Here is a 24,928-nt window from a genome sequence, read left to right as displayed (position 1 = left end):
AATTAGCCAATTTCTCATCTGTAAACAATTACAATAGATAAAAAAAATGTTTTGTGAATCAACACACATAATTCATTGACAGCCAAACATTTTATAATATCATAGCACAGCCCTTCTACAGAGAGACTGTCCACTTCCTATTCATGCTGTTGTACCAAAATCGGCTACAAGAGCAGTGGCAAGGTAGTCCACAATGAATTGGACTAAATGACCAAAATAATCATTTACACCAGATTCTAGACAAAAAGGCCACATTTTAATTTAGGCAAATATAACATTGATTCAATATCCGAACTGAAAAAAATCTAATATCCCTTCCTTCTTCTTAGAGGCCGCACAAATACTTGTACACCACGTCTGAAGACAAAGCACTGACTTGTATTCCAGGTCGGAGTTGAAGCAGCAGCCTTTTAGAGCATCCAGAGAGCTGAGGAGAAGATCATTGTCCTTCTGCACCGAGACGTCACTGAATAACACAGACAGACAGACAGACAGACAGACAGACAGACAGGAGAAACCTTCATCAAGCACAGCAGTCAGTTACAGTATGTGTTTTGAATCTGTGCTCTCAGCATACACTCCCTACCTGAGGCGCTGGTGGTGCAGACTGGTCAGCACCATGCCCAGGGCGAGGCCGGAGTGGAACTGGACGGCCTGCGAGTCGTCAGCAGTGGTTGAGCCCGGCAGACCGGCCTTCAGAGCGGTCAGCACCTGGACCAGGCCGTCCCGCTGCCACACCACCAGCACGGGAACCAGCAAGGACAACGCCAGGCTGGCACAGGAGCGAGCGATGGCACTCGCTGTGTTCTCACCTGAGTAGGAGCGCTGAGGAAGAGGAGGGTCGCGAGTGTTTGTCACTGGTTCTCTGCTTTACAGGACTTACATGTAGTCACTAAGGACGAGGCAAAGCTAGAAAATACGCAACCAGGCACATTCACCCATTCATACAGCATTCATTCTATAGTCAACACTTGTTCTACTGCAAACCATTCACACATTGCTTGCACAGCCGTCGGAGGCAATTTGGGTTTCAGTGTCTTCACATGCAGACTTGAACAGGCAGGGATCGTACAACTATAAGTGGAGGACATGCTCTTCCTCTTGAGTCCCAGTCGCTCAGTACACATCATTCTTTTCATTAGCTGCAATGAATACTTCTCTCATCCAGCTCCTGAAATCAGTCAAATCTAATGCTGCAGCAATAAAAGCATAATTTCACCTTTTTCTCAACAGAAAATGGAAAAGTGGTCTGAGAGGTTTGGACCCCACTGTATATTAAATGAGTTATTGGTTGTTGTAATTATTAACTCCATACTGGCTGTGAAATGATCACTTATTAAATCCAAATCCATGATTATCCAAATTTATGTCTGTTGATAGATGTTGGGTAAAACTGCAAACTAAAAGATCTTTCGCCAGCAGTGAGAACTCAGTCTCCATGGCAACCAGACGGCAACTAAAGAGGGAATTTGAAATAAAAAGATTTTGTCACGTTGTAACCGCAACAACAACAAAACATAACATTAAAAAAAACTCTTCATAGACTTTGACAAGCCTTCTGTATTACAATATTCCAAACACAATCGAATAATTTCCTCTGCCAAGAAGGTTCTTTTTTCACCCCCTTCCTTGTGTTTGTGGTTTGTTTTCAGCAGGATTATGCAAAAAAGTACAGATTTCCACAAACCTTGGTGGAGGGACGTGAGCCATGAAAGAATCCATAAACTTTTGGTGTGGATCCAGGGATTTTTCCTCTTTACAACACCTAGTCATGATAATTTGTGGATGCATCCTCGCTTCGCTTTTAGTCACATAAAAAATTGATTAAATAGAGTTTTATGTCGACTCTCAAGGCAACACAAGTACGAATCATCAGCCCCTCAGTACTCTTCTGAGGTTGTGTTGCCGCTTAAAGACTTACTGGAAAAAAAAAATTGAAACTTCAAGCTCAGCACGGTCTGGTCCTCAGTTATATTATGGAGCTTCCTTCCAAGCTGTAAACTACGATCTTCTAAACTTATCTGTTTTGAAATCATAGCTTAAAACATTTATTTATAAGAAAGCATTTAAATACATGATTTTCAACTGGTTTCACAAATGTTAAAGTGTAAAGCACTTTGTAACATAAGTGGTATAGAAATGAAGTTTTATTATTATTATTTTATTACTATTATGAAAGACAAAGATACTACAACATCCAGAGACTTACATGCATGAACCATGGGAAAACCTGTCCCCTGGCTCTGTAGCTGCTGCTGATGATGCTGAGCAGCGTCTCCAGCACCATGGACAACCAGCTGGCTGTGGGAACAAACTCTGGTCCAGCCTACAACGACAAGCCAGGAAACAACATTTGTCGGGCGCCTTACATCACTGGAATTTCCCCACTGGACCACCCCGTAAACTTACCTGCACAACCTCCTACTGAAACCATGTTCTTTTGTTTGGTGAGACGGAGACATAATGAACTCATGAAAAGTGTCTCATTCCAGAGACACTGCCAGAGCAGATACAGAGAGGAAAATCAAACAGGGTCGTGCCACGTGATGTGTTGTTCGTTTGTGTGACAGGAGGAGTTAAAGGCATTTAAAAGGTTGTGTAAGGTCAGGGATAGATGATGTCACCTGTCCAGTATATTTCTGACTATGCCGCCTGATAGCCACAGCAGGGCCTGGTCATTGTCACATCATCATGAAAGTTGGGCTTCCATAGGAACTTATCTGAGGGCTAATGTGAAGACACAACCAACTTCGACTCTATATATAGATTGAGGACATGGCAGCTTCCAAAAGTGAAGCCAAACCATCTTGATCACCCCCTGGTGGCTGGCTGCACCAAAGGTCATAATCCTTAAATTATTTAATAATACTTGTTCTTTTGTTAATAATAATAATAATAATTGGCTATTTTAATATGAAATAGATTTTAAATTCAACACAAGTAAAATGAAAAAACTTATTAATTTCAACAAAACAAACTCACCAGTAAACACCCCTCCCCAGCTGATGAAAACTTCACATTTGGTGGTTTTACAATGACAGAGATACCATAAAAGTAAAATGCTGAGTCGCTCACCCCGAGGCTGCCGTCGCTGTCGACAGGAAGGTTGCTCTCATACTTGGCGAGGACAGCGGCCAGGCCGCTCAACGCCAGGATGGAGTTTCCCTGAACCACAGGACTGTCCCTGAAGAACACACAGCACGTGTCCCACTGTTAGTTTTGACACTCAGTACAGACAGCATACGGATGTGAGCCACTTCAGACAATGATGCAGTGGTTCTGGCCTGAAGTGGCCCGCTTGTAAAATAGCAAATGCCCCAAAAACAAATGTGCAAACGTGCAGTGCTCTCGGCAAAGTGTAATCTGGGAACCCAAGTGGCCCATGTGGTAAATGGTGACTAAATAATATACCAATACTTTGGTTGACATACAGTATGCTATGGCTTACATGTGGCCCAGATGTGGTAAACAGGAGAGGACCCCCCCCCCAGTGCCATCATTCCATGTGTTATGTGGGCCAGATCTGGGCCACAACGACTTTGGGAGAAGACCTGTGCCAAGTGCCAACATTTCTGATTTAACTTCCCACTGCGCCTCAGGTTCTACATTACAGTACATTTCTGTGGATCTAAAATAGCAGTGATCACAAGCAAGAGAACTCACTTTGTGGCGACTTTGATGACGTCTGTCAGCTGATCTCTGGCCCTGACAGGGACGAAGAGGAGAAGAGGAAACAAGACAAAGAGAGAAACAGTCATTTGACTGTAAGGACAGGATGTTCTGCTAATGTACTTATGTATGAAGAGCAGAATGTGTTCAAAGTCGCACATACACACACATACACACTTCATCTCAGACAGGTGCATCCATCACTCGGCTGAGCACAGCAAGTGCTTTGTTCTTCAAAGATGTCTGACCTACTTTGACAAATTTGAAGGCTAAGGCCAGTGAGTTCAATTGATATAGCAGTATAGTATATTTATAGATTTTATATTTTGTACTGATGCTCTGAATCTCAACATAAAATTGTATTCTTTGAACCTGCACGTTCTATTTCATTGTCAAATTCAAGTTTAAGACCACATAAGTTATTTCCATTCCGAACATTCATAATAAAAAAAGAACGAGATGCTGTGTACTTGTTTCTCACAAATTTACAGTTCATTCATTCAGTTTAATTTGAAACATTGTAACAGATGCACAGTGTGCCATCCTCTGGATTTTCTACCTGACTGTGTTAGATTCCTTTTAATACTTCTATTTTATTCTGTTTTGTTTTAGCATAAATGCCTATTATTTTCTCTTATTTACCTACATATGTACACTTGAAATACATTTAATACACTCATTTGATATATTGCATTATATTTATTTATTTTAAAATGTATACTGAGCATCTTGGAGACAACTTTTTCTTAGAGGATCAAACAGTAAAGATACTAGCTAACCATAAAATTGTGGCTGCGTATGATTAGTCAACAGAAATGACTTAACCTTTGCTAACATGCACAAGAAATCAGTTAAACTAATAATTAATATTTTATTAATGTGCACTGCTAATTAAATGATATGTCCAAGATGTTTTGCAGCCGCATAATTAATAATTGTGGTAGCTATTACATTACATTATGTTATTACATGTTACATTAACAACTTTTCTGAAGTCCCTCTAGCTTTAAACGGTATTTGTGTGTCTGTGCGTAAGCGTGTGTGTGTGTGTAGCAGTTTGTCTGTGTGAGTGATTCTCACCACAGCCAGGCACAGTGCTGTTTGTACTGCAGCTCCTCTGGATTCTCTTTGCCTAGTTTCTGTTGTATCTCCATGTCAGCACGTCGACCCTGAGCACAAACACAACCCAAAACCACAGAAAACAATACATTGTTTTCTTTAGCAATAGATTTTTCAAACTCAACACTACAGGCAAACTTTTAAATTACAGTATAATAGTCCAAAACATGACTGGAAACAATTCAAACTGAATCTAATTGAATGTTTCTGCTTTGGAGTTATGTGTATTTAAAGGTTACAGTAAAAGTCATGCAAAGAAAAACTGTTACACAACAGTGTGTCATGAAATCATTTAATCAAATATAAACATCACCTCCATTTTCCAGGTGCATGATGTGTTAAAAAACAATTTCAAATTTTTTTTTCTTCATGGCTGCAAAAAACTAAACTGAAATGAAAACTGAAACCACAAAATGTGTGGAAAAGTCTGCAGCTCCCACTGTATATCCTCTGTTTGGCCTTTGCCATCCTTAGTTTGGTACAGTGTTGAAAAAAGCTAAAATGACATTTGAATTGTAATGGTTATTTAAATATTCTCTATTCTGGGTCTGTTTAAATGATCATTTCACGATTTGATGGCACAACTTTACCGGATCTTCAATTATGGAGCCAGTTCTTATAATACTCATTTTCTCATTGTCGTCTGTTTAATACACCTCTAATTAACAGTGCCCGGAGAACGTTTCCTCTCCAGTCAGTTCTGATATGTAATCAGTCTGTCAGTTGGCAGAAGCACAGACCTGTAAGACAGCATGGAACGCCCGGCTCATGAAACCCCTCCAGGCCTGGGGTAACAGGAGGGATCTGTGCCACTCAGACGGCTGGATGTTCACCTACACGCCAAAATGAGGTAGAATGAAGTTTGAGTTGTCATTTTTTCCAGGTGTGGGAGGCAGAGGAAGGACAGGTTCCTGCTGTGTGTACCTCGTGGATGAGGGCTGTCAGGGTCTGCTGGTAGCTGCGGCAGCGGCTGATAAGGAAGCGATCGATGGGTTTGCCGGCGCGGTCCGTCTGCACGGGCAGCTCATAACTGAGCAGCAGTCCAGCTGCAACACACACACACACACACACACACACACACACACACACACACACACACACACACACACACACACACACACACACACACACACACACACACACACACACAGAATCAGGGTGGGCGATACCGTAGTTGCAACCTACAACTTCAACTCTGCTGCGCCATCAAGTGAAGTGAACACATTACCTTTTGTAAAAAATAAACACAAATTCATGAACACAATTTCATTTAGGTACATGCAAAAGGCAAAACACAAAATGAGGTGGAATAAAGGATTAGTTGTCATAGTGGCTGTGGTTATGAGGTAATGGCCGAGGAGGTAGAGTGGGTCGTCCAATAACCATAAGGTCGGCTGTTTGATCCCCGTCTCCCCCATTCCGCGGGCCTTGGCCTGGATACTGAACCCCAAATTGCCCCTGACAGCTGTGGCGGCAGTGTGGGATTGATGTACCATAAAGAAAGTGCTGCATATAGATGCAACGTATGAATGTGTGTGTGTGTGAATGGCAAAACTGTAGTAGTCATCAAGACTAGAAAAGATCTCTATAAATACAGTCCAGTTACATAAACACAGACATCTGCCATTAATATTGTACTTGATGCGTAAACAAAACATCAATTCATCAAATGTGGAATCTGTGCAACCAATGTGCAATATACCAACACTGATGCAATTCAGATAATGGCTGATAATCAATGATACTGTATGTACCGTTTAAGATGAAAGATAAATGTCAGTGCTCTCTGGTGGACAAACTAGATAGTGGCACTGCTGATTCTAAAAGATCAGCAGTTGTTCAAAGGTTGTTTCAGTACCAGTACTTGTTACTTATCAGCCAACGTGTCTAGTCTACGACCGATAGAGATAAATGCTTCATTAAATAGAATAATAACATCATCTGGACATCAGTTTCCTGTCAAATACTCTTGAGGTAAAAAAAAACCTTGACCTTGGTGTCACAAAATATCTCCATCCAGGCAAGAAACCAAATAAGACTATAAATACTGGCTGGGCCAGTAGGTGGCAATAAAGTTTACATCAACCATTCATCAAATACCAGAGAAGAGCATTCTCACTCAGCTTATTCTCCTTTGATGGTAGTCACTTCAAAACCAAAATAATGGCAGCTCATATTTTTTTACTTATAACTTTGCTTATAGTTATTTGAAATCTGTTTCATCAACTTATCCAAGATCTTTCTGGCGCACGGCCCAACGTACTATGATATCCACAAAGCAAAAGTGGGCATGTGGAAGGTAAAATCTGCACTTTGGGAGGCGTTTGTAAAAAAATCTCAGATATAGTGACTTAAAAGCAATTTGCATATTGACGAGAGGCTTAAACACAGAGGAGAGAGTTCATTTTGCAAAACAGGGCAACAAACATGAACACACACTCCAACATACACACAGGAGAATCAACACAGCTCCTCATCTCCACTGAAAGATGTCACACATTAGGCTTCACACAGGTAGAGCAGACGGATTGAATCACCTGCTAGTCCAGGCTTCAGCCCAGGCTGCTTGTTTTTCTCGTAGGACTTCAGCATGAACGCGGGGATCCCAGCCACTGTTTTACCCTGGTCCGAACGCAGGTTCCCCCCCCTCAGGGCGGAGAAGTACACCCCCCGTGGCATCTTGCCCATCTCCTGCTTCACCAGGGATGTCAAGAAGAGCTCAAAGGCTGCGAAGAAAAAGCGCATCAAGATAAATATCTGTATGGAGGAGTTAAACATTTGAAGTAAAACTGTAGTGCCGTCAGTCAACTTCCTAGAATTGTAAGGTTAAAAAAAAAAAAATGGCAATGGTACAGAACAGCAAACATTCACACAATCCCTCACTGGCTTCCCATCATAAGCTGCAATTGTGTTTGATGGGGTGCCGGGCATAGCAGGAAACACTATGGAATCATCAAGGCGCATGATTTTTCAACAAATCAATCTATCAAATTGTATTTGTATAGCCCATATTTACAGAACATTGTCTCATAGGGCTTAAAACTGGGCAAAATCCTTTGTCCTTAACCCTCAGCAAGAGTCAGGAAAAACTACCAATAAAACCCTATTAACAGGGGAAACCTCACAGAGCCACATGTGAGGGATCCCTCTCCCAGGACAGACAGAAGTGCAATAGATGCAGCAAAAACAAAATAACAATATTTACAACATTGATTAGAATGTTAATGTATGAAGTATCATGGAGCACAGTTTCAGTGTTGTTCACCTGGGAGAACAGACACAGGAGTGAGAGCCATCAGTTTCACATAAGAGGATCCTGGGATGGAGAGATCCTCCTCCTCCTCCTCCTCCTCCTCCTCCTCCCCTTTTTCATCCTCCTCTTTTTCAGGGAGCTTTGTAGCTGGCCTGGCCTTCACATGAGACAGAGGAGCAGCACACACAACAAGACTTTGTCAAAAAACAAGCTTAAAACATGATCACGACTGTGACACATTTTAACAACTGCACGGTGAAGAGGGCAGAGACAAATCTACATTTACTATGAATCTGCTGCTAATTTAATCATAATTTATTACCTGACCTTAGCTTATTGAAGCATCGAGCTGGTGTTTTAAAGCCAAACAAACTCACATTCACATTATTGACTGTTAAATATGCAGTTTTCATCCAATTTTTGCAGTATTTGTTTATCTGGATTTATTGTAATCATATGTTGTTGTTTTTTTAAAGCAGCTATCTCTTCCCACTCTTCCTCCCATATGTTAGGACTAACATGGCTGTAAGCAGAAAAAGACAAAAACTTAATATCGGAATAATTTCTTTCTACGATTTCAATTTCTTTTTTCAAAGTTGGACATTTTGATAATTTATTGTAAAACGTCTTTTGGATTTTTGAACCTGGCACTATAATATATAATATGATAATCAGTTTATACATAAATTGCCACACAATGCTTTGCATGTAATTCTAGGACAGTAAAGCAGGCGATCCATATTTGCAGAAATATAATTTACAGGCGAATCTTGATTAATAGACTCAAGAGACAGGGGCGGTGGTTCTTACTGCCTCAGGGAGGAGAGTTATTGTGTGTGCCACTTCAGGGAAATGTGCCAAAGCCTTGTAGCCACAGCTGGCCACCTCTGGATCCTGTTACAAACAAACAAACACACACACACACACACACACACACACACACACACACACACACAGAGAGTGGGTATGTCTCCTTGAGCAACAGGATCTAAATCATCATGTCATCTGACCCAGTGTTAATATAAAAACAATGATTAGTGCAGCTTTAAGAAAGTCTTTGCCTTTGCTAAACCTGTGGACATGTTTACCATTTTGTTTCAATTTGCCAGATTTTTTCAATTTCGCTTCGAGCATCAGCATTTTTGTAACCGTCAAAATAAGAGACACAATATGTGGAGTTAAAGTTGATAACAAAGTTTTGCAAAATGGCATAAATCAGCAAAAATATTCTACCTCAGAACACTTCCTCTATCTCTCACTCACTCACTCACTCACTCTCACACACACACACACACACACACACACACACACACACACACACACACACACACACACACACACACACACACACACACACACACACACACACACACACACACACACACACAAGATATCTTCAGTACACAGACCTTGCTCACAGCATAGTTCCACAGAAAGCTGACCACCTCCTCTTTCAGTTTCTGAGGAAGAGAAAACAGATAAAAAAAAGAGTGTTTAAGTCAACTGTAGCTTTCTTAGTCTCATCTTCTAATCTTGGCTAACAGAAAAGTCTGATATCCAACTATTCACATTTTCTCAACAGCCACTTATCCAGTTGTCAGGGTGTAACTGGAATATAGTGTTCGAGTAGAGTGTTTTAGATGAAACAGTTCTTGAGAAAGCTATGGACGTCACTTTTCTATATGTCAATTAACGTGAAGAAAAAGACAGAACTACATTAATTATGGATTACCGCCTTGTGGAAGCCCACACATACAAAAAGACACAAACGCAAAAAAAACAAAAGCTCTGAACGTGCATTAAACAATCATTAGAGAAAAATAAACTTTTAATGTAAGAGATCAGATACCTCATACTCTTCTGATTTAACAGGGAGCTGGGGAACCAGAGCCAGAAGCTCAGCTACAGCTCTGACCACCAGTGGACGGGATTCACAGCTGAGCTCTGGCCCGAGACGCCTCCATGTTGAGATGATGTCCACGACCTGGAAAAGAAACCTTGTTAAACTCTGTGGAATGCAGCTAATAATGCTATGTACTGGTAAAATCTCAACTAGGGTTGGATCAGCTTATTGAAACAGTGTGTGGAGTTTGAAAACACAAAACCTAATTTAAAGTAGGATAAAAGGAACAAGTTGTCCTGTACAAGTGCAACACAACTAACAGGACACACACACACACACACACACACACACACACACACACACACACACACACACACACACACACACACACACACACACACACACACACACACACACACACACACACACACACACACACACACACACACACACACAGGAGAACCATTCTATGGAAGCTGAATGGACAAATAAAAACCAAGTAAGACGAAGCAGCTTTTAGTTTCCCCACCAGTGGAACGAGCTTCCTGAAAACATGCAGAAACTGTCTGCTCATTTCGATCAGGGCTTTAAAATGTATTCTTTGTGGCTTACCAATAAATTACAATCATAATCTCCAGCCATTTATTTTCTTGTTATTACTTTTGCTTTTATTGTCTTTTAAGTGCAAGTTTAATGCCTTTTTAATGTCCTATATTTCTGTAAAGCACTCTGAATTGCCTTTTGTTTTATATGGTGCTATACAAATACAATGTGTGTGTTGTGTGTGTGTGTGTGTTGTGTGTGTGTGTGTGTGTGTGTCCGACCTCTGCCCGGCACAGCTCCTGTAGTCCTTGCAGGGCGAGAGCAGCTGGGGTTGCCATGTCTGGTCTGGTGCACTGGTTCAGAGTTTGCGTAATAGCAGCCAACATGTCACCTCCATGCTGGTACGGCCTAACAGAAGCACACACACACACACACAGATCAGTGGTATTCAATTAAAATGAAGAGGTCCAGATAGAGAAAATGTATCATAATGTCTAACTAACCTTATGATTCAGTGCAATATATATTAAAATATTATAATAATATGTATCAACGTCCGTGTGTTGTCAACAACTGACTATCAAATCAAAGAAAGATAGAAAGAAGTATAATGCAATAATATTTTAATAATATTTACAATCAGGGATAATAAAATAAATGCTATTTTCTCATGTCACGTAAAAAACTTAATACACAGCAAAAAGGATACAAATTTACAAATTAAAATAAGGTGCTTAATTTGAGAAAAAGGGTAAATTAAGTTTCCCCATTTCATCTTATAGGTTAACTAATTTCACTTAACCATTTTTTTATAATAATTTCAACACATCCTAACAACTGAACAGCTTAAATTGCTTCTTTCCTCTTCCTTTCTTTTCCTCTTATGTCCAACCACCACTTTTCTTGTTCAGTGAGTTTTAGTTTGTCCTGCCAGGATTTTGAATCTGGGCTGGAACGGCGTAGTATTGTTTCACATTGCTGCTTTTAACAATCGCCATGGTCTCGGATCATGAGTGTTTTTGATTAAACGTGGCAGGAATACACACGTAAGAGTCTTTCCAGTCTTGATTAAAAAAAAACTGTGTTCACCGTGTATGTTTTTCTTTATGGATCAGACAATGTGAAGTGGCTTTCCTTTCTGTTCTCTGTCTCACTTAACACTGGCCATCCTTCCTCCTCTGCCTCTCCCCTTTTTCGGGGAGATACACACACGCACGGTCGGAAATTGGATTTCACAGATTTGATTGGCTGAGTGACGTCACACAGATGATTGACAACGTATGCAATCGGCCTGTGAGTTTTCTGTGCCGCTAAACCAGTGTCGTCAAGACTAGAAATCCCAATGATTTATCTGTCATAGGTTTGGGTTCGGTAAGGACAGGGTCTGTGTCCAAATCGGTCCGCCTATTAGTGACCCCTGAACTAGACCCTCATGCCATGGAAGCACCACTTCACCATGTCACGCCATGTGTGTGCATGCGTGTGTGGGTGTTCCACCTCTCTCTGCAGATGTCCCTGAGGCAGGCAGCCCTGGCCAGGATCTGCTCCCACTGGGCGTCCCTCCCCACCACCACCCTGCTGTCCTGCTGACCCAGCAGACGCTGCAGCTCCGGGTAAACTCGGTCCTTACAGGGAGGAATACAGGTGTTCAGTAAGACTAGGCAGGAAAAAGAAAGATGGCCTAAATATATGAATATAATGACTGTAGAGACCATTTACTATCACAGACCTGTTTCTTCCAGAGAGCAGCCATGAGGCGCATTGCCACCGCTCTCAGCTTGGGGGCGCTGGCCAGCATGTGGAGAGTCTGCAGCACCATGGGGACACAGAGCTGGAACATTCAAGCACATGGTGTGCGTTAGTGGATACGATTACCCAAAGATTTCTGCATATCCTCACATCTGCACATACAAGGATTCTTTTGTTTTGTTTTCAGAATGCGAATTACACTCTAATAAGAATCAGAATCTTCAAAGAGGATGCAGGAATTGAATAATGGTGGTGTGCGGAGATGAAAGAGATGTGGACGTGCGGTGGTTTATGTTTCGTGCCATGTCATCTTCATTGTAAAGGCCAGAGGTGCTCAGTACCTTATGAGTCCCGAGGTTTGGCAGGCAGTTGAGCACAGCATGGGCCACGTTTGGATTCTTGTCCTTCCCCAGTTTGAACAACAGAACAGGGATGAGGGAGGGGACCTGCACACACAAACCCACTTGTTCAGACAAAGGAAACATCAAAATGAAACCCGGGGATAGGATTCTCCAGGAGCCTCCTAAATCCAAATGTGCTACATTTGTAAACCAGCGTCTTCCATCCATCAATTATATCCATCTATTAGTGTTGCGATGGGAACTGGAGCCAATTACAGTCGACACAAGACGAGAGGCAAGGTTGCCATCTTAATTTTCAATACCCCCCCCCCCCCCCCCCCCAAAAAAAAGGTCCTTTGTACTGGAGTTGAAGGGATTCTAAAAATTACTTTTCCTTTAACCTGTGTTTTACTGGCACTTCAGATTTTCTTCCCTTACTCATTTAAAATTTTTGTTAATTCATTTTCAGTTTCTGGTCTTAGAGCAAGGTTGATCATTTATCAGTTTCTTATTTACTGCATTAAAAAAATACTCACTATATTTCCTGAGAGAAGGTGTTGAAGGTGTTTCAAAGCCACAACGATTCAAAGTGATGATGCCCACAGAGAAATACCAAACAACTCTTTGGCTCAGTGGAGCTTTACAGCCTCTTAAAGCTCATTGTTTAGGATTGTGTGGTCAGTACAGTCACGGGCCGCTGAGAAAGCCAATGTCCGCTACTGCTCTGCACCAGACAACAGTCAGAAAAGGTGAGCAACAAGCCATGGAGCATTTAGCAGGAGTCGGTGGAGACTAAACAAGAGCAAAAATGAAAATACAAGACTTAATATTCATCAGAGACTTACAACATGAAATGAATGTTAATATTGCTCTGTGTCTGCTGGATGTGTATATGGCCAAATCTTTGCTTCGTTTATGGGGAGGATAATATGCCAGTGTTGTATTTACAATCCTTTTCACTGCATTGACTTCCATTCACTCTGGCCAGTCTAACCAAAACCTGTTCCCTAGAACCTTAGCTTTGACGAACTCATGCCAAACCCCTAAATTCAACCTAACCACATTTACCAGGACCATAGAAATAACATTTTGCATTAAATAGCAGTTTAAATAATAAAGATAATAATATTTACTGATGCACGTGTGCACAAACACACACACTCATATGTATATGCACAGAGACCAGCAGGTTGAGCTGTGGAGACTGCATCAAGGCATAGAGATTTACCACCCCAGGTTATGGGCTCTCCCACCTCCCTTTTCCCTGATGGTCTGACCCTCGGTCATGGTCTGCTGAGCACCCCGCTCATTTCCACTCACAAGCACTCTGGTCAATGAAATCCTTACAGATACAAGTTGGAATGAGGAGCAACGCAGGGTTAACACTACATAATTCCCTTTAGTGCTGGGGGTCAAAAAAGAAACTAGTCAGGGTCCTTGGAAACATACAGCAAACATCTCCGCAGTGCAACGGCCTTAAATTAACAAAATGCACTTACTGCTGCCCTGCATCTTGTCTGTTGCATAGCAACCACTTCACCTGCACGGCTCGAGAGGCAGAGGGAGGGGCAGAGAGGAAGGAAACTGGGGATTTTCATCAAGTTGAATCCCTGAGAGGTATGCTACCGATCCTAAATCAATGAAATGATTTTCTAAACACATCATAATAAAGATTTAAGAATATATTGTTCTTGAAGTTCGATTCGTTTTGTTACTGGCACCATCTCCTGTAACAAAGAGACACTGCAGAGGTGCTTCGAGTGCTTGTGGTTGCCAGCAGGCAGATGTGTGGGGATGCGATACCGTGAGGAGGGAAATTCAATGGATTCAAATATGCCAATAACCTTCTACCAACACATTAAACGACTGCACAAAGAGGCACTCTGGGAGCAATTAGACCAGCGGGGGGAATATTCTGAGGCGTCTAACAAGCCCGAGTAATGAGAAGCCCATAACACCATGTGATATTTCACATCATCTTCTGGAGCTAGTGACTCCATTTACAGTCCCACAGGGCCACAGGGTAGTCTGTCAGTTTAAACCTCTCTCTCTCTCTCTCTCTCTCTCTCTCTCTCTCTCTCTCTCTCTCTCTCTCTCTCTCTCTCTCTCTCTCTCTCTCTCTCTCTCTCTCTCTCTCTCTCTCTCTCTCTCTCTCTCTCTCTCTCTCTCTCCCTCTTTATACGACTGCTGAACATCCAGCAGCTGAAGGCAGGTGAGGGCTGAATTTTAAAGTTAATATCAACAGCAAATTATGTCCAAGGAATGTAAGAATATCTACATATTTTAAGTGAAACCAAACTCAAAGATTTAAAATGAGATTTTATCCAATCTGAGCCACCAGGTCACCTTTTTCTCCCTACTTTCCCTTCTGACTCCTGTATGTCTACTATTTTTGTTGCCTTTTCCACCTCTGCTATAACCTCACCAGACACATTCGCATTTGCAACCAATTCACAAACGTCTGGAATCTCTCGGTTAATTTCCAAATTCAAAAGGAGTGTTATCAACTGTCGTAGAACAGGCCGACAACCAATCGGAGCAACAGAACTTGTGATGCAGCGCGGAGTGACTACAGCTGTGGAAGTAGAATTTTATTAAGAGCTTTCCTTGTCTCAGTGACCATTCGTAACACTTTACAATACAAGTCAAACTAACCTACTCAAACATACACATACATACAGCGCTAACATTTCTATAGGCTCTGCTTTTCTATCAAACATCATTTACACTGTGATAGAACAGAGTATCTTGCCCAAGGACACTTCAGCATGTGGAGTGGAGGAGCCAGGCATCGAACCACCGACTTGCTGGTCAGTGGACAACCCCACAGTGCATTTGTTGATTCTTCTTTTAGAGAAATTATACCGTCCAGTTTGCTTAATGCTGTCACGGGCAGCGGATTCAACAGACCTCATCAGCGGCAGCCATATTGGCCGTTTCGTGTCTTAGTTCCGTCATTTATTTGTTTTATTGTTTCCAATTGTCTGTTATGTGTCCAGTTGTTAGTAGGATTATTGCTCACATGAGGAATAAAGAAGCACAAGTTAAGCACATATCAGGGCGGCACAGTGGAGCAGTGGTTGGTACTGTCGTCTCACAACAGATTCCATGGCATTTCTATGTGGAGTTTGCATGCTCTCCCCGTGTCAATGTGGGTTTTCTCCGGGTTAGCAGTCCGGAGACATGCAGGTTAATTAGCTGCTCCAAAATTGCCAGTACACGGAAGTGTTCAAAAATGTGTCAGGCCGGTGATATCCGGTGATACTCCAATGTCTTGCATAGCTGGGATTGGCTCCAGTCTGCTCCCTGTGACCCTCAAAGCATAAGGGGTGTAACAAATTAATGGATGGATACAGACCTAGTTTAATGAATCCCTATGAGCTCTGTTACTAAGTTAATCTGTATATTTTGCTTGCTACCTTGATCCCCTTTTCCACTGGTCAAAAAACCCACTAACACCTGATAACATCAGGCTTATGTCGGCAATGGGAATAGATTCAATCATCAATCACTCTCGGGTTCAATGACAGCGGACATGGGGTTTTATCGGCTCCGATCAGCAGTGATGAAAACTCGACACCCGGGTGAACGCATTAATTTGGCAAGACAGCGGGGCGAGGGGGGGGGCAGAGGCAAACTCCTCTACTAGCAATGGTGAAGGAGTTTAACACCTTATTTTAGGTGGTTTAAAAACCTTGGTTATTGGTATCTTAGCAGGTAGCTACCTGCTAAGATACCAATAACATAAGCAGTGTGTAACTAACACTTATCACGTTAGATACACTGCAAATTGATTCTAATAATTACAGTATTTCCCTTGAATAAAACTGGACTTAATGTCAAAAATCTGCAGAAAGTGCAGCTTTTCATTGAGGTTGTGTGAATTAAAAACAACTTCTGTCGAACAGATATGTTTCAACCCGACCTTTTAACCTACTGCACCTTTAAGTACGTGTTACTGATTGTATGATGTCTCTTTCTTGCTGATCTAGACAATAACGACAAATTATGCGTAATGTAAGTGTTTGTTTCTTGATGGTTGTCTTGAACAGACCATGGGTGGTTAGCGTGGCAGTTCTGTAAGTCACTCTCTTATTCAAAGAGAGGTCTGTGAAGGATTTTTCCTTCCTTAGGTCTTGAGGTGATATCGGGGAGTGTTTCCACATGTCACTTACAAGCGAGAGCTAGAAGTAATAATTCACTATCTGTCACTAAAATAGCTGAAGAATCCAGCAGTGGAAAAAAGTCTCAGGGGCTGCACAGATTTCATGAACCTCCATCAACCACAGTAAAAAATAGCTATTATTAAATTATTATTATTGATAATGTGTGTGTATATATTTCCCGTTCATACCTTATATTTTTACCTTTACTTATATTTCTTAATATATACAGTAATCTTCTTATTTATTTTAGATTTCCAAGTCTCAGAGAAAACCATCACAATTTGGCTGTATTGTCTGCAGCAGTACGATGAACAACGATTTTTAATTGACGTGCACTGTAACGTCTTTTTCACTTCTCTGCTTTTGCTTCCCTAAGCACAATCACCCATACAAACAATCCGATCTGTCCCAACACATATCACCAACTTTTACATATTCAGATGACTCAAGTATTTGGGTTCATGCTTGATGAATTTTTTAAAAGGCGAGAAAAGCAGGACATTACTCATTTGTTTTGTTTTGAGGTGTATTTTCGTTTCTTTTAAAGTACCTTGGTCAAATATTCAGTCTGTTTAAAAGCTCAAGAGAACAGCTTTAAGTTGAGATGTCGCCTCGTAATGAACTGAGCCGTGTGGATTAGCTACCTGGCAGGGGTCGGCTGCAGCGAAGGCCTGGCTTGCGTCCAAAGCCAGCTGGCAGACGTCTTCCTGGCCCGTGATGATGAGATAGGTCACAACGAGGGTGAGAGAGCAGGGCAGGCGCTGGCTGGACGACACGGCCGAGCGAACGGACAGCAGCCATTCAGTGGCCGGGGCTGGGTCATCTGCAACTTTACGCAGTATGGAGAGGGCCACGCTGAGCTCACTGTACCAGGAGCTGAGAGGAAGGGCCAATGGTGCACAAGGCTGAGGAGAAGAGGACGAGGATGAAAGAGTAACATTTGAACTTTCCTTGATGCAAATAAGTACAATTCTACACTTCAACCTCCCGTATCTTGGACCGTAAATGAAAAATCTGAACGAAAGCAGGTTCATGTATTTGGAGTTTTTTCCATCTAAAGTGAGGACGTGAAGAGGATTTTAACAAGTGTTTCAGAAACAACAGTTTGGACACAGGACAGAAACACGAGTCCTCTGTCGACAGCAAAAACTAGCAACGTCTTCTACCTTTCCTCCGTATTCTTTCACTGTCTGCCTTTTCTCATACCGTTTCATTTAAAGCCATAATTCAAATTTGCCCCACATATCCTGTGATTGATTTGTTGGAACTGACTGCACCTGATCCTGGGTAACTGCATGAGAGGCTGGACTGTGACGAAAAATGAGTTTTCACCCAGAGACAAAAACCCGTGTGTCTGTAACCAATGACAACTGCTCAGCGTTACCTGTCGGGGTTTATTTGTCTGCTTGCTGACGCTGCGGAGCAGGCTGTGTGCCAGGCTGTGGTTGAGTTTGTGTGTCCTCCGGTCAGCCAGAGGCTCAGTGAGCTCTGAACAGGACAGCAGCTGCAGCACAGGAAGAACCAGGACCGGACTCAACCAGGGCGACGGCTCAGCCTGCTCAGGAGCCAAACTCAGCGCTGACAAGAAGACATCAAGAACAAATCCCATCAGTCAATAGGAGTAAATTAGATTGTAAAGTAAATCTGTATTTATATGGTACTTTTCTAGTCTTGATGACCGCTCAAAGTTTTGCCATCCACTCATTCACACACACATTCATTCAGAGCATCTATGTGCAGCACTTTCTCTATCATACATCACTCGTGTACTGCCGGCACAGCCGTCAAGGGCAATTTGGGGTTCACTATCTTGCCCAAGGACACTTTGGAACGTGGAGAAGGGAAGACAGGGATCAAACTGCCCTACTTCTAGTTCATGGACAACCCGCTCTATCCCCTGAGCCACCGTTGCCCAGTTAGCACTCTCTTGGTAGATACATTTCTAACATGAATGCTATAATTCTGCTGGTTAGCTCGGGACTGACATTATCAAAGATAAAAAAATGTTTACTGCTGTGATAATATTGTACAATTTCAAACTCATTTCTGTGAGTATTATAATCCTCTGTGCGGTGATTAGATGTCTCATCCTTCGCTGCTCAAAGACACACATTCATTTAGCTGAAGACAGTTTTACCCAGAGTGAGCAGGCTGGTCTGCTGAGCTGCAGGGGCCTCGAGCAGGAGCAGGGCCACACCCATCATCAGCTCGTCCACTGGCAGCTCCTACACATTACAATGGAGCTTCAGACAGTGACGGTACTCATACTGAACACACTACCAGGTGAGACCGTGATATTTATCGCTGGGTCCAACAAATTATCAAAAATTCTGGATTATGAAAATGATCGTTGGAATGTCACCTGTTGGCAGGCGGGCAGGAGCTGCAGCAGCAACTTGAGAAGCGGCCGGCAGTCTCGGTTTAACCCGAGGCAGCGCTGACAGGCACACAGCAGCTGCAGAAGCAGCCGGGCTCTCTCAGTCCTCCACTGCTCCTCCGGGGCCCGAAGGAGAACCTGAAGCAGAGCGTTGATGAATCCACACAGCTCCAGCACCGCCTCCACGCTGTTTACCTGTCAGCACAGAGAGAACACCAACACCTCCTTAACCAGATGAGACAAAACCAGGAATGAAGATTTATTTTGGCCAATAATTCCACAAAGAGGTTCTCTTCACTTGACATTTAGTTTTTTGGGGAATTCTTAAAACTAAAATGTATTTTAATGGCCTACGATTTGTTTGGAGAAAATCATACTGCTGTATTTCGAGATGATTTTTTGAAACTTCCACTGGGAGTCACCAAATTTGGAGATTTTAAAAAGCCTACACCTGAGTGCTTTTAAGTGGTGATAGACTAGGTTTTTTCAATAAAAAAATAATAATAATGACACCATTAGCGTTTAAATCGGTTCCCTATAAACGTCACTTTCACTGTGCGATGCTTTCTGCCGCCAGGTGCGAAATCTCTCTGGGATTCTGACGGCTCAATTTACAGCACAAAAGAAGTGCATCTGCTGTTGCTCAACCAAAACAGGAAGATGATAGTGCTTTTGTTTCCCCTGGTAGGTATCACTAGCTTTCCCCAGATAGCAGAGACTGTGAAACAACTGGAGTAACTGTGGAAACTACATGGAGAAAACAAATAAATAATAAAACTGTTGTCAGGGGAGGCAAAGGAAAAGATTCAGAGGAAGAAGGAGGAGGTTCAAAACCAATGTTCAGTTGCCATTATATTTATTGGAGCTTTATTAGCTTTACCCACCTTTGTCCAAGCATTGAGAACAGAAAAGGATTTGGTCTTTGCTGCAGCAGATTATTTTGTTAATTCAGAAGAACTGAGCAGATTTCATTTTTTGTTTCTACAAAATACAAATTGTTATTTCTCGCAGGATTTTGAAGTATAATGTTTTTTTCCTTAAAAAAAAAAAACTCTGCTGTTTTTCTTTGGATTTTCTTTTTTATCAAGTGAATACCTGAAGTGAAAAATACAAATCCCCAAAAATATCATTAAAAAGCACCAGTGTTTTGTGAAAAAAGTAAAAGACAGAATGCATTGTTATTAATGAGGCCGGTGCAATTGTTTAAGACTACGTTAAATGTTGAATTCAGTAAATGTTCTGTAGACACAGTAACAGGTGATGTGGAAAGAGGAAACTTTTTCGCTTATCGCTTTACTTCAACAAACAAATCATTTGAGGCAGTTGCTGATGCTGACTCTCGTGAATCACTGACTGAATGCACCCGATTCCACCATCACTGCGTCACCTGCATACGTGGAACCAGCTGGCAGAGGAGGTGCAGCAGGCTGTCGGACACCGCGCAGGGCTTCTCCTCGTCCTTCGCCTGGAGGACCGATGCAGCTCCTGGATGTACGGGCAGCAGCACCCGCAGGAGACTGTGTCGGAGGAGGGCGTGCTGGGGCTGCTGCTGGGGTTCACAGTACAGATACTGCAGGAAGGGGGCCAGCATGGTAATGTGGGCTGGTTCATTCCTGTGGTGTATATATACATAATGAGACATAATCAGAGGCATCACATAATGTTGGCTGATATCAATCAATGCACCGCTCGCCTGGTGTCAGACCAAGTAAAGATGCTGGAGCAAAAAAAAAAAAATCAATCTTAATGAAAGGAGCAACCATACATTCAAACCTGTAAAAAATTAAATAATCCTTTGAAAGCTTTTCAGTCAGACACCTTCAAATGAGTGCTGCTACATTCACTCATTACCTGGTCATGCCTCAGAGGGGGTCTTTGACTGAAAGCTTGCAAATGCAGATGCTCCTTTCATTAAACCTTGTGAAAAATAGGAGGTGTTCTATATCCTCAAACAGTGACCTAGGTCTTTTATACCTCAACGGGCCTCGGTTTGATGAATATAATTGGTCATATTGTAGTTGGAGGGTCTGTTTTTGATCTGCTCCCATTTGCCCATTACGTTGTTAACACAAACAGAACCCTTCCTGTAACCGTTTCTGATCATTTCAGACCACAGAATCCCTTAGTTTCACAGGGCTTTTATTGTGAAACCATTCCAGATGTACAATATGCCACCACAGTGAGACGACAAAGCAAAGTGCATCAGAATGAAGGAATTAAACATCACCACTGTGCCACCATCAGTATGTAGTGTTGAAAATAGCCTGATTATACTGTTGAATTTAGTGGTAGAAATGTGTCTGTTGCAGTATAGACCAAATATTCTCTGTGTGTGTGTTCTCCTCTTCAAAATTTCCAATTTAAATGTGCACTGAGACTTGGTCTGTCCTTTTTTAAGATAAAAATAATAAGATATTTTAGTAATTTAAATCTTATTATACAACAATCTTCAGTGTGCGTGGAACAAATCTCAGATAAGAAAACATTGGTGAATGTTAGAATCTTCGTAAAAACTGTGTAAGTCGGTTTTAAGAGGAAATTTCACCAGCCACCCTCGTCTTTCCCAGCCTGTATGTGTTAATGTTGACCACGTGGCCCCCCCAACCATTATGGGACAGCCACCTTTTAACTGAGGAAATATACTATGTTCCATACTGTACGTGCTGTGGGTCGTACCTGTATGCATTTGTCATTAATGCACAATAACAGCTACCAGTGGTGTGATGAGTTATTTGGGATGGATGCTCTGAAATGTATGCACTGAAGGAGTGGGAGACTCGAGGCCTCTGTTGTGACTGACCTGTCAGCAGCCTGCTGAATGAAATCATCCATCTCCAGCAGCAGCACTGGCCAGCAGTCCACTCGGTTCTCCAGGGCTGTGATGTACGGGTGAGGGCTGTTCCTGTGAAACAACAGGACACAGCAAAGACCATATTCACACCACAGACAGATCCAGTGTCCCAGGTTTGATTTCATTCTCGTGCATGTGACCGACGTTACCAGATTGTGCCAGGTAAAAAGTTAAGTGATCACTAATGTTACTACCATTCATGTTCAGGGGAGCATTAATGCTAAATGTCAAAAAAGTTTCACGAATGTTAACATTGTAATAAACAAGTGTTGAAGTAATTTGGTTATTAGGTTGCATTTTCTGGGGACCTTGACCCTTTAGAGACATTATAATATAGCAGATTTAGAATAGATTTTATTTGGGAACATTTTGACCTGACAACAATAAAACAACAGGTTTCATCCTCTAGGGACCATAAACCATATTCCCAGCAGCCATTCATGCTCAGGGTGGAAAGCTGAAATGAGAATAGTGTTGTACAGCTGTGGTCCAGGTTCATATAAACACAGAGCATGTGACAAACTTCTCATTTATTATGTCCAGAACTGACCAGCAGCTGAAAAGACAAAATACCAAAACATGGGACCATTTTTCAAGTTGAAACAATATATTTGATAGTGTGACGCCATTAGGTGAAAATAGTCTACGGATTTCTGGTAATGGTCATATCATGGAAAACCATTACCATAACACTTCTTGATTAAAACCCCCCTCGTCTTGAATGGCTTGTCTGTGGTTAGCATGTCTTAGCCCTTTAACAAATTACATTTTCCTTAATATGCTGCTTAGTACTTAGTATTTTCCAAATACTTTGTTTCCTGTTTTCAATTCAAGACAACATAACATGGAAAACCATTTGCTGAAATTTGATTTGCCTAAGATTTAGTATTATGTATTTATGAGAGGTACATTATTGTGCTGTGGAAACTATGGAAACATATTTTTGTTTTGCATTTGTAGCTTTTCAAATTCAAAACATATCACAAGTTGTTTTTTTTCATATGTAACTCACAGGCTGATTTATAAAACATCTTAGTTCTAAAAACATGAACAAAATAGATTTCTTTCCCCTCGGATTTATGGAATGATAAACAAACATATTTAAACCCTTTCTGTAAAAAAAATTACAAAAAAAAACATTGACTCCAACACCAATGTTTAGATGTCGGTTGAGGATATTGATTCGAAACATTCCATCTACTTAGATAGTGCCTCATTTGGACATTTAAACATAGCATTTCAGACAACTTAATAACAACAACAAAATAACTGCAAAGGGAAGTTTATGTTTCTGACAATTAAATAGGACTTAAAAATAGAAATTCAAATCCTCGGTCCCACCCGTCCCAGGCTTTCAGTCTCTAGCTTTCCTGTGAGTATGAACGATAGCCTCCATTATTCTTGCATATATGCAAACCCATTAAGTCCAGACAAAACACTGGGGTCAAATCCAAGGTGAAGTGTGAGCGTATTGTTAAGAATCCAGCTCACAGACAGGCCAGAGGTTACCTAAGAGGTTCAGCGTGTTGGGGGGTGGACACCACCATCAGCTCCACTTAACCAGTGTGGTCCATCAATCATCACATGTTTAGGTCTGGGAGGGAAGTTCAGTGACTGAGCACGTCTGTGCCTGTGGCAGCCTGCAGTAAGGGCTGAATTCCTGTCTTCCCAGATAACACCACATGAATATATGGTGTTATCTGTCTGACCATCTCTACCCCCCCCCCCCCCCCCCCCCCCCCGCCTCCTCAGGTTCCCCGTGGCCGCCTCAAACCTTCGGCTTCAATACAGCTCCCATCCATCAGCCTCTCACACCGTTCACTACTTTTCAGCCGCCACACAAAGGAGGAGGCAGGAAGTGAAGACAGAGACCTCCCTCCTTTTGGTTCAACTCCAAGTTCACAGCTGAATAAAAGTGCTGGCAGACAAATGAGCCAGGTAGAATCTATTGAAACGCCCAGCTTCCTGTGGATGTCTGCAGGTTACACCGATCTCTGAGGTGAAGTTGGGGTTGGAAAACAGACCTGATTCATCATCTGACAGCATGACAGCAGGCACACACAACTAAAATATTACTATTAACACTCTTCTAGTTTTTAAATCTAGTTTCTAATCTTTTTATTCTTTGAATCATCAGAAATTTAAGACCTAAATGAAAAGCATAAGCATGTCTTTTTAAAGCCCAACTTTTCTGTTGACTAAGGCTGATTACCAAATAAAATTACATTTCTCAGCCTTGATTTGTTAAAGGTTCAGTGTGTAGAATTTAGTGACATCTAGCTGTGAAGTTGCATGTTGCAGATGAACACCCCTCACCTCACCCTCCCCTTCCAAACATGAAAGAGAACCTGTAGTAGTGTCAGTTGTCATAAAAACTCAAAAGGTTTTTAGTTTGTCCAGTTTAGAAAACTGTAAAAAAAAACATGGCGGCCTCCGTAGAGAGGACACACTCCTGATGTAAATATAAAGTATTTAAATATAAAGGGTTCATTCTAGGGTTAAGTCACTTTGGATAAAAGCGTCAGCTAAATGCCATGTAGGTTAACAACAATTCATACAATTTAGATGATTACACACTAGTAAAAACATCACTAGGATTTTTTATATAATACATTTCTGCCAATAGATCCCTTTCCCCTAAATCTTACACACTGGACCTTTAATATTTTCAAAAAGCAGCTCACTCTCACCCAATGTATATACAGTATGAGAGGGTGGCGTTCCAGACTGGCAAAGACCAGAGCATCTTTCAAACAATGTTTGTGTTTCTCGGCTGCAGATGTCCGACTCAGAGCAAGATCTGACCTGGTTTCTGACTGTAGCCTTATCAAAAATGTTTAGGTCAAGAAAGAATACCAATATCAGCTGATATACTGCATAGAAATATTGATAAAAGGCATTTCTCAGCCTAGTCAGGTAACAATGGAGTGGAGACAAAGGATTGTCTATTACAAGTCGAGTTTCTGTGTGTGACCTCTTCTTTGTCTGTTTAGCTGCGAGTGATATTGTGGCTCAAG

The 24,928-nt window shown here is 41.8% G+C and overlaps 1 protein-coding gene across 1 annotated transcript in view; it reads right to left on the bottom strand.

Annotated features, from left to right (window-relative positions):
- The window catches only part of focad (focadhesin), a 45,670-nt gene that overhangs the window by 10,109 nt on the left and 10,633 nt on the right, over positions 1–24,928 (bottom strand). The window contains exons 6-28 of the mRNA XM_034615081.1: positions 21,861–21,962; positions 20,448–20,673; positions 19,046–19,255; positions 18,821–18,908; positions 18,068–18,261; positions 17,328–17,588; positions 12,518–12,622; positions 12,157–12,258; positions 11,925–12,052; positions 10,709–10,835; positions 9,891–10,025; positions 9,451–9,501; positions 8,852–8,935; positions 8,054–8,198; positions 7,326–7,514; positions 5,713–5,834; positions 5,529–5,621; positions 4,750–4,838; positions 3,664–3,705; positions 3,076–3,184; positions 2,210–2,326; positions 587–825; positions 377–466 (exon numbers count right to left, since the gene is read on the bottom strand). Of these exons, the coding sequence (XP_034470972.1) occupies positions 377–466; positions 587–825; positions 2,210–2,326; positions 3,076–3,184; positions 3,664–3,705; positions 4,750–4,838; positions 5,529–5,621; positions 5,713–5,834; positions 7,326–7,514; positions 8,054–8,198; positions 8,852–8,935; positions 9,451–9,501; positions 9,891–10,025; positions 10,709–10,835; positions 11,925–12,052; positions 12,157–12,258; positions 12,518–12,622; positions 17,328–17,588; positions 18,068–18,261; positions 18,821–18,908; positions 19,046–19,255; positions 20,448–20,673; positions 21,861–21,962 (3,048 nt within the window). The remainder of the gene's footprint in view (positions 1–376; positions 467–586; positions 826–2,209; positions 2,327–3,075; positions 3,185–3,663; positions 3,706–4,749; positions 4,839–5,528; positions 5,622–5,712; positions 5,835–7,325; positions 7,515–8,053; positions 8,199–8,851; positions 8,936–9,450; positions 9,502–9,890; positions 10,026–10,708; positions 10,836–11,924; positions 12,053–12,156; positions 12,259–12,517; positions 12,623–17,327; positions 17,589–18,067; positions 18,262–18,820; positions 18,909–19,045; positions 19,256–20,447; positions 20,674–21,860; positions 21,963–24,928) is intronic.

The sequence above is a fragment of the Hippoglossus hippoglossus genome, chromosome 18 (genome assembly GCF_009819705.1).
Source record: "Hippoglossus hippoglossus isolate fHipHip1 chromosome 18, fHipHip1.pri, whole genome shotgun sequence".
NCBI classification, from domain to species: domain Eukaryota; kingdom Metazoa; phylum Chordata; class Actinopteri; order Pleuronectiformes; family Pleuronectidae; genus Hippoglossus; species Hippoglossus hippoglossus.
This window is presented reverse-complemented; position numbering and strand designations above follow the sequence as displayed.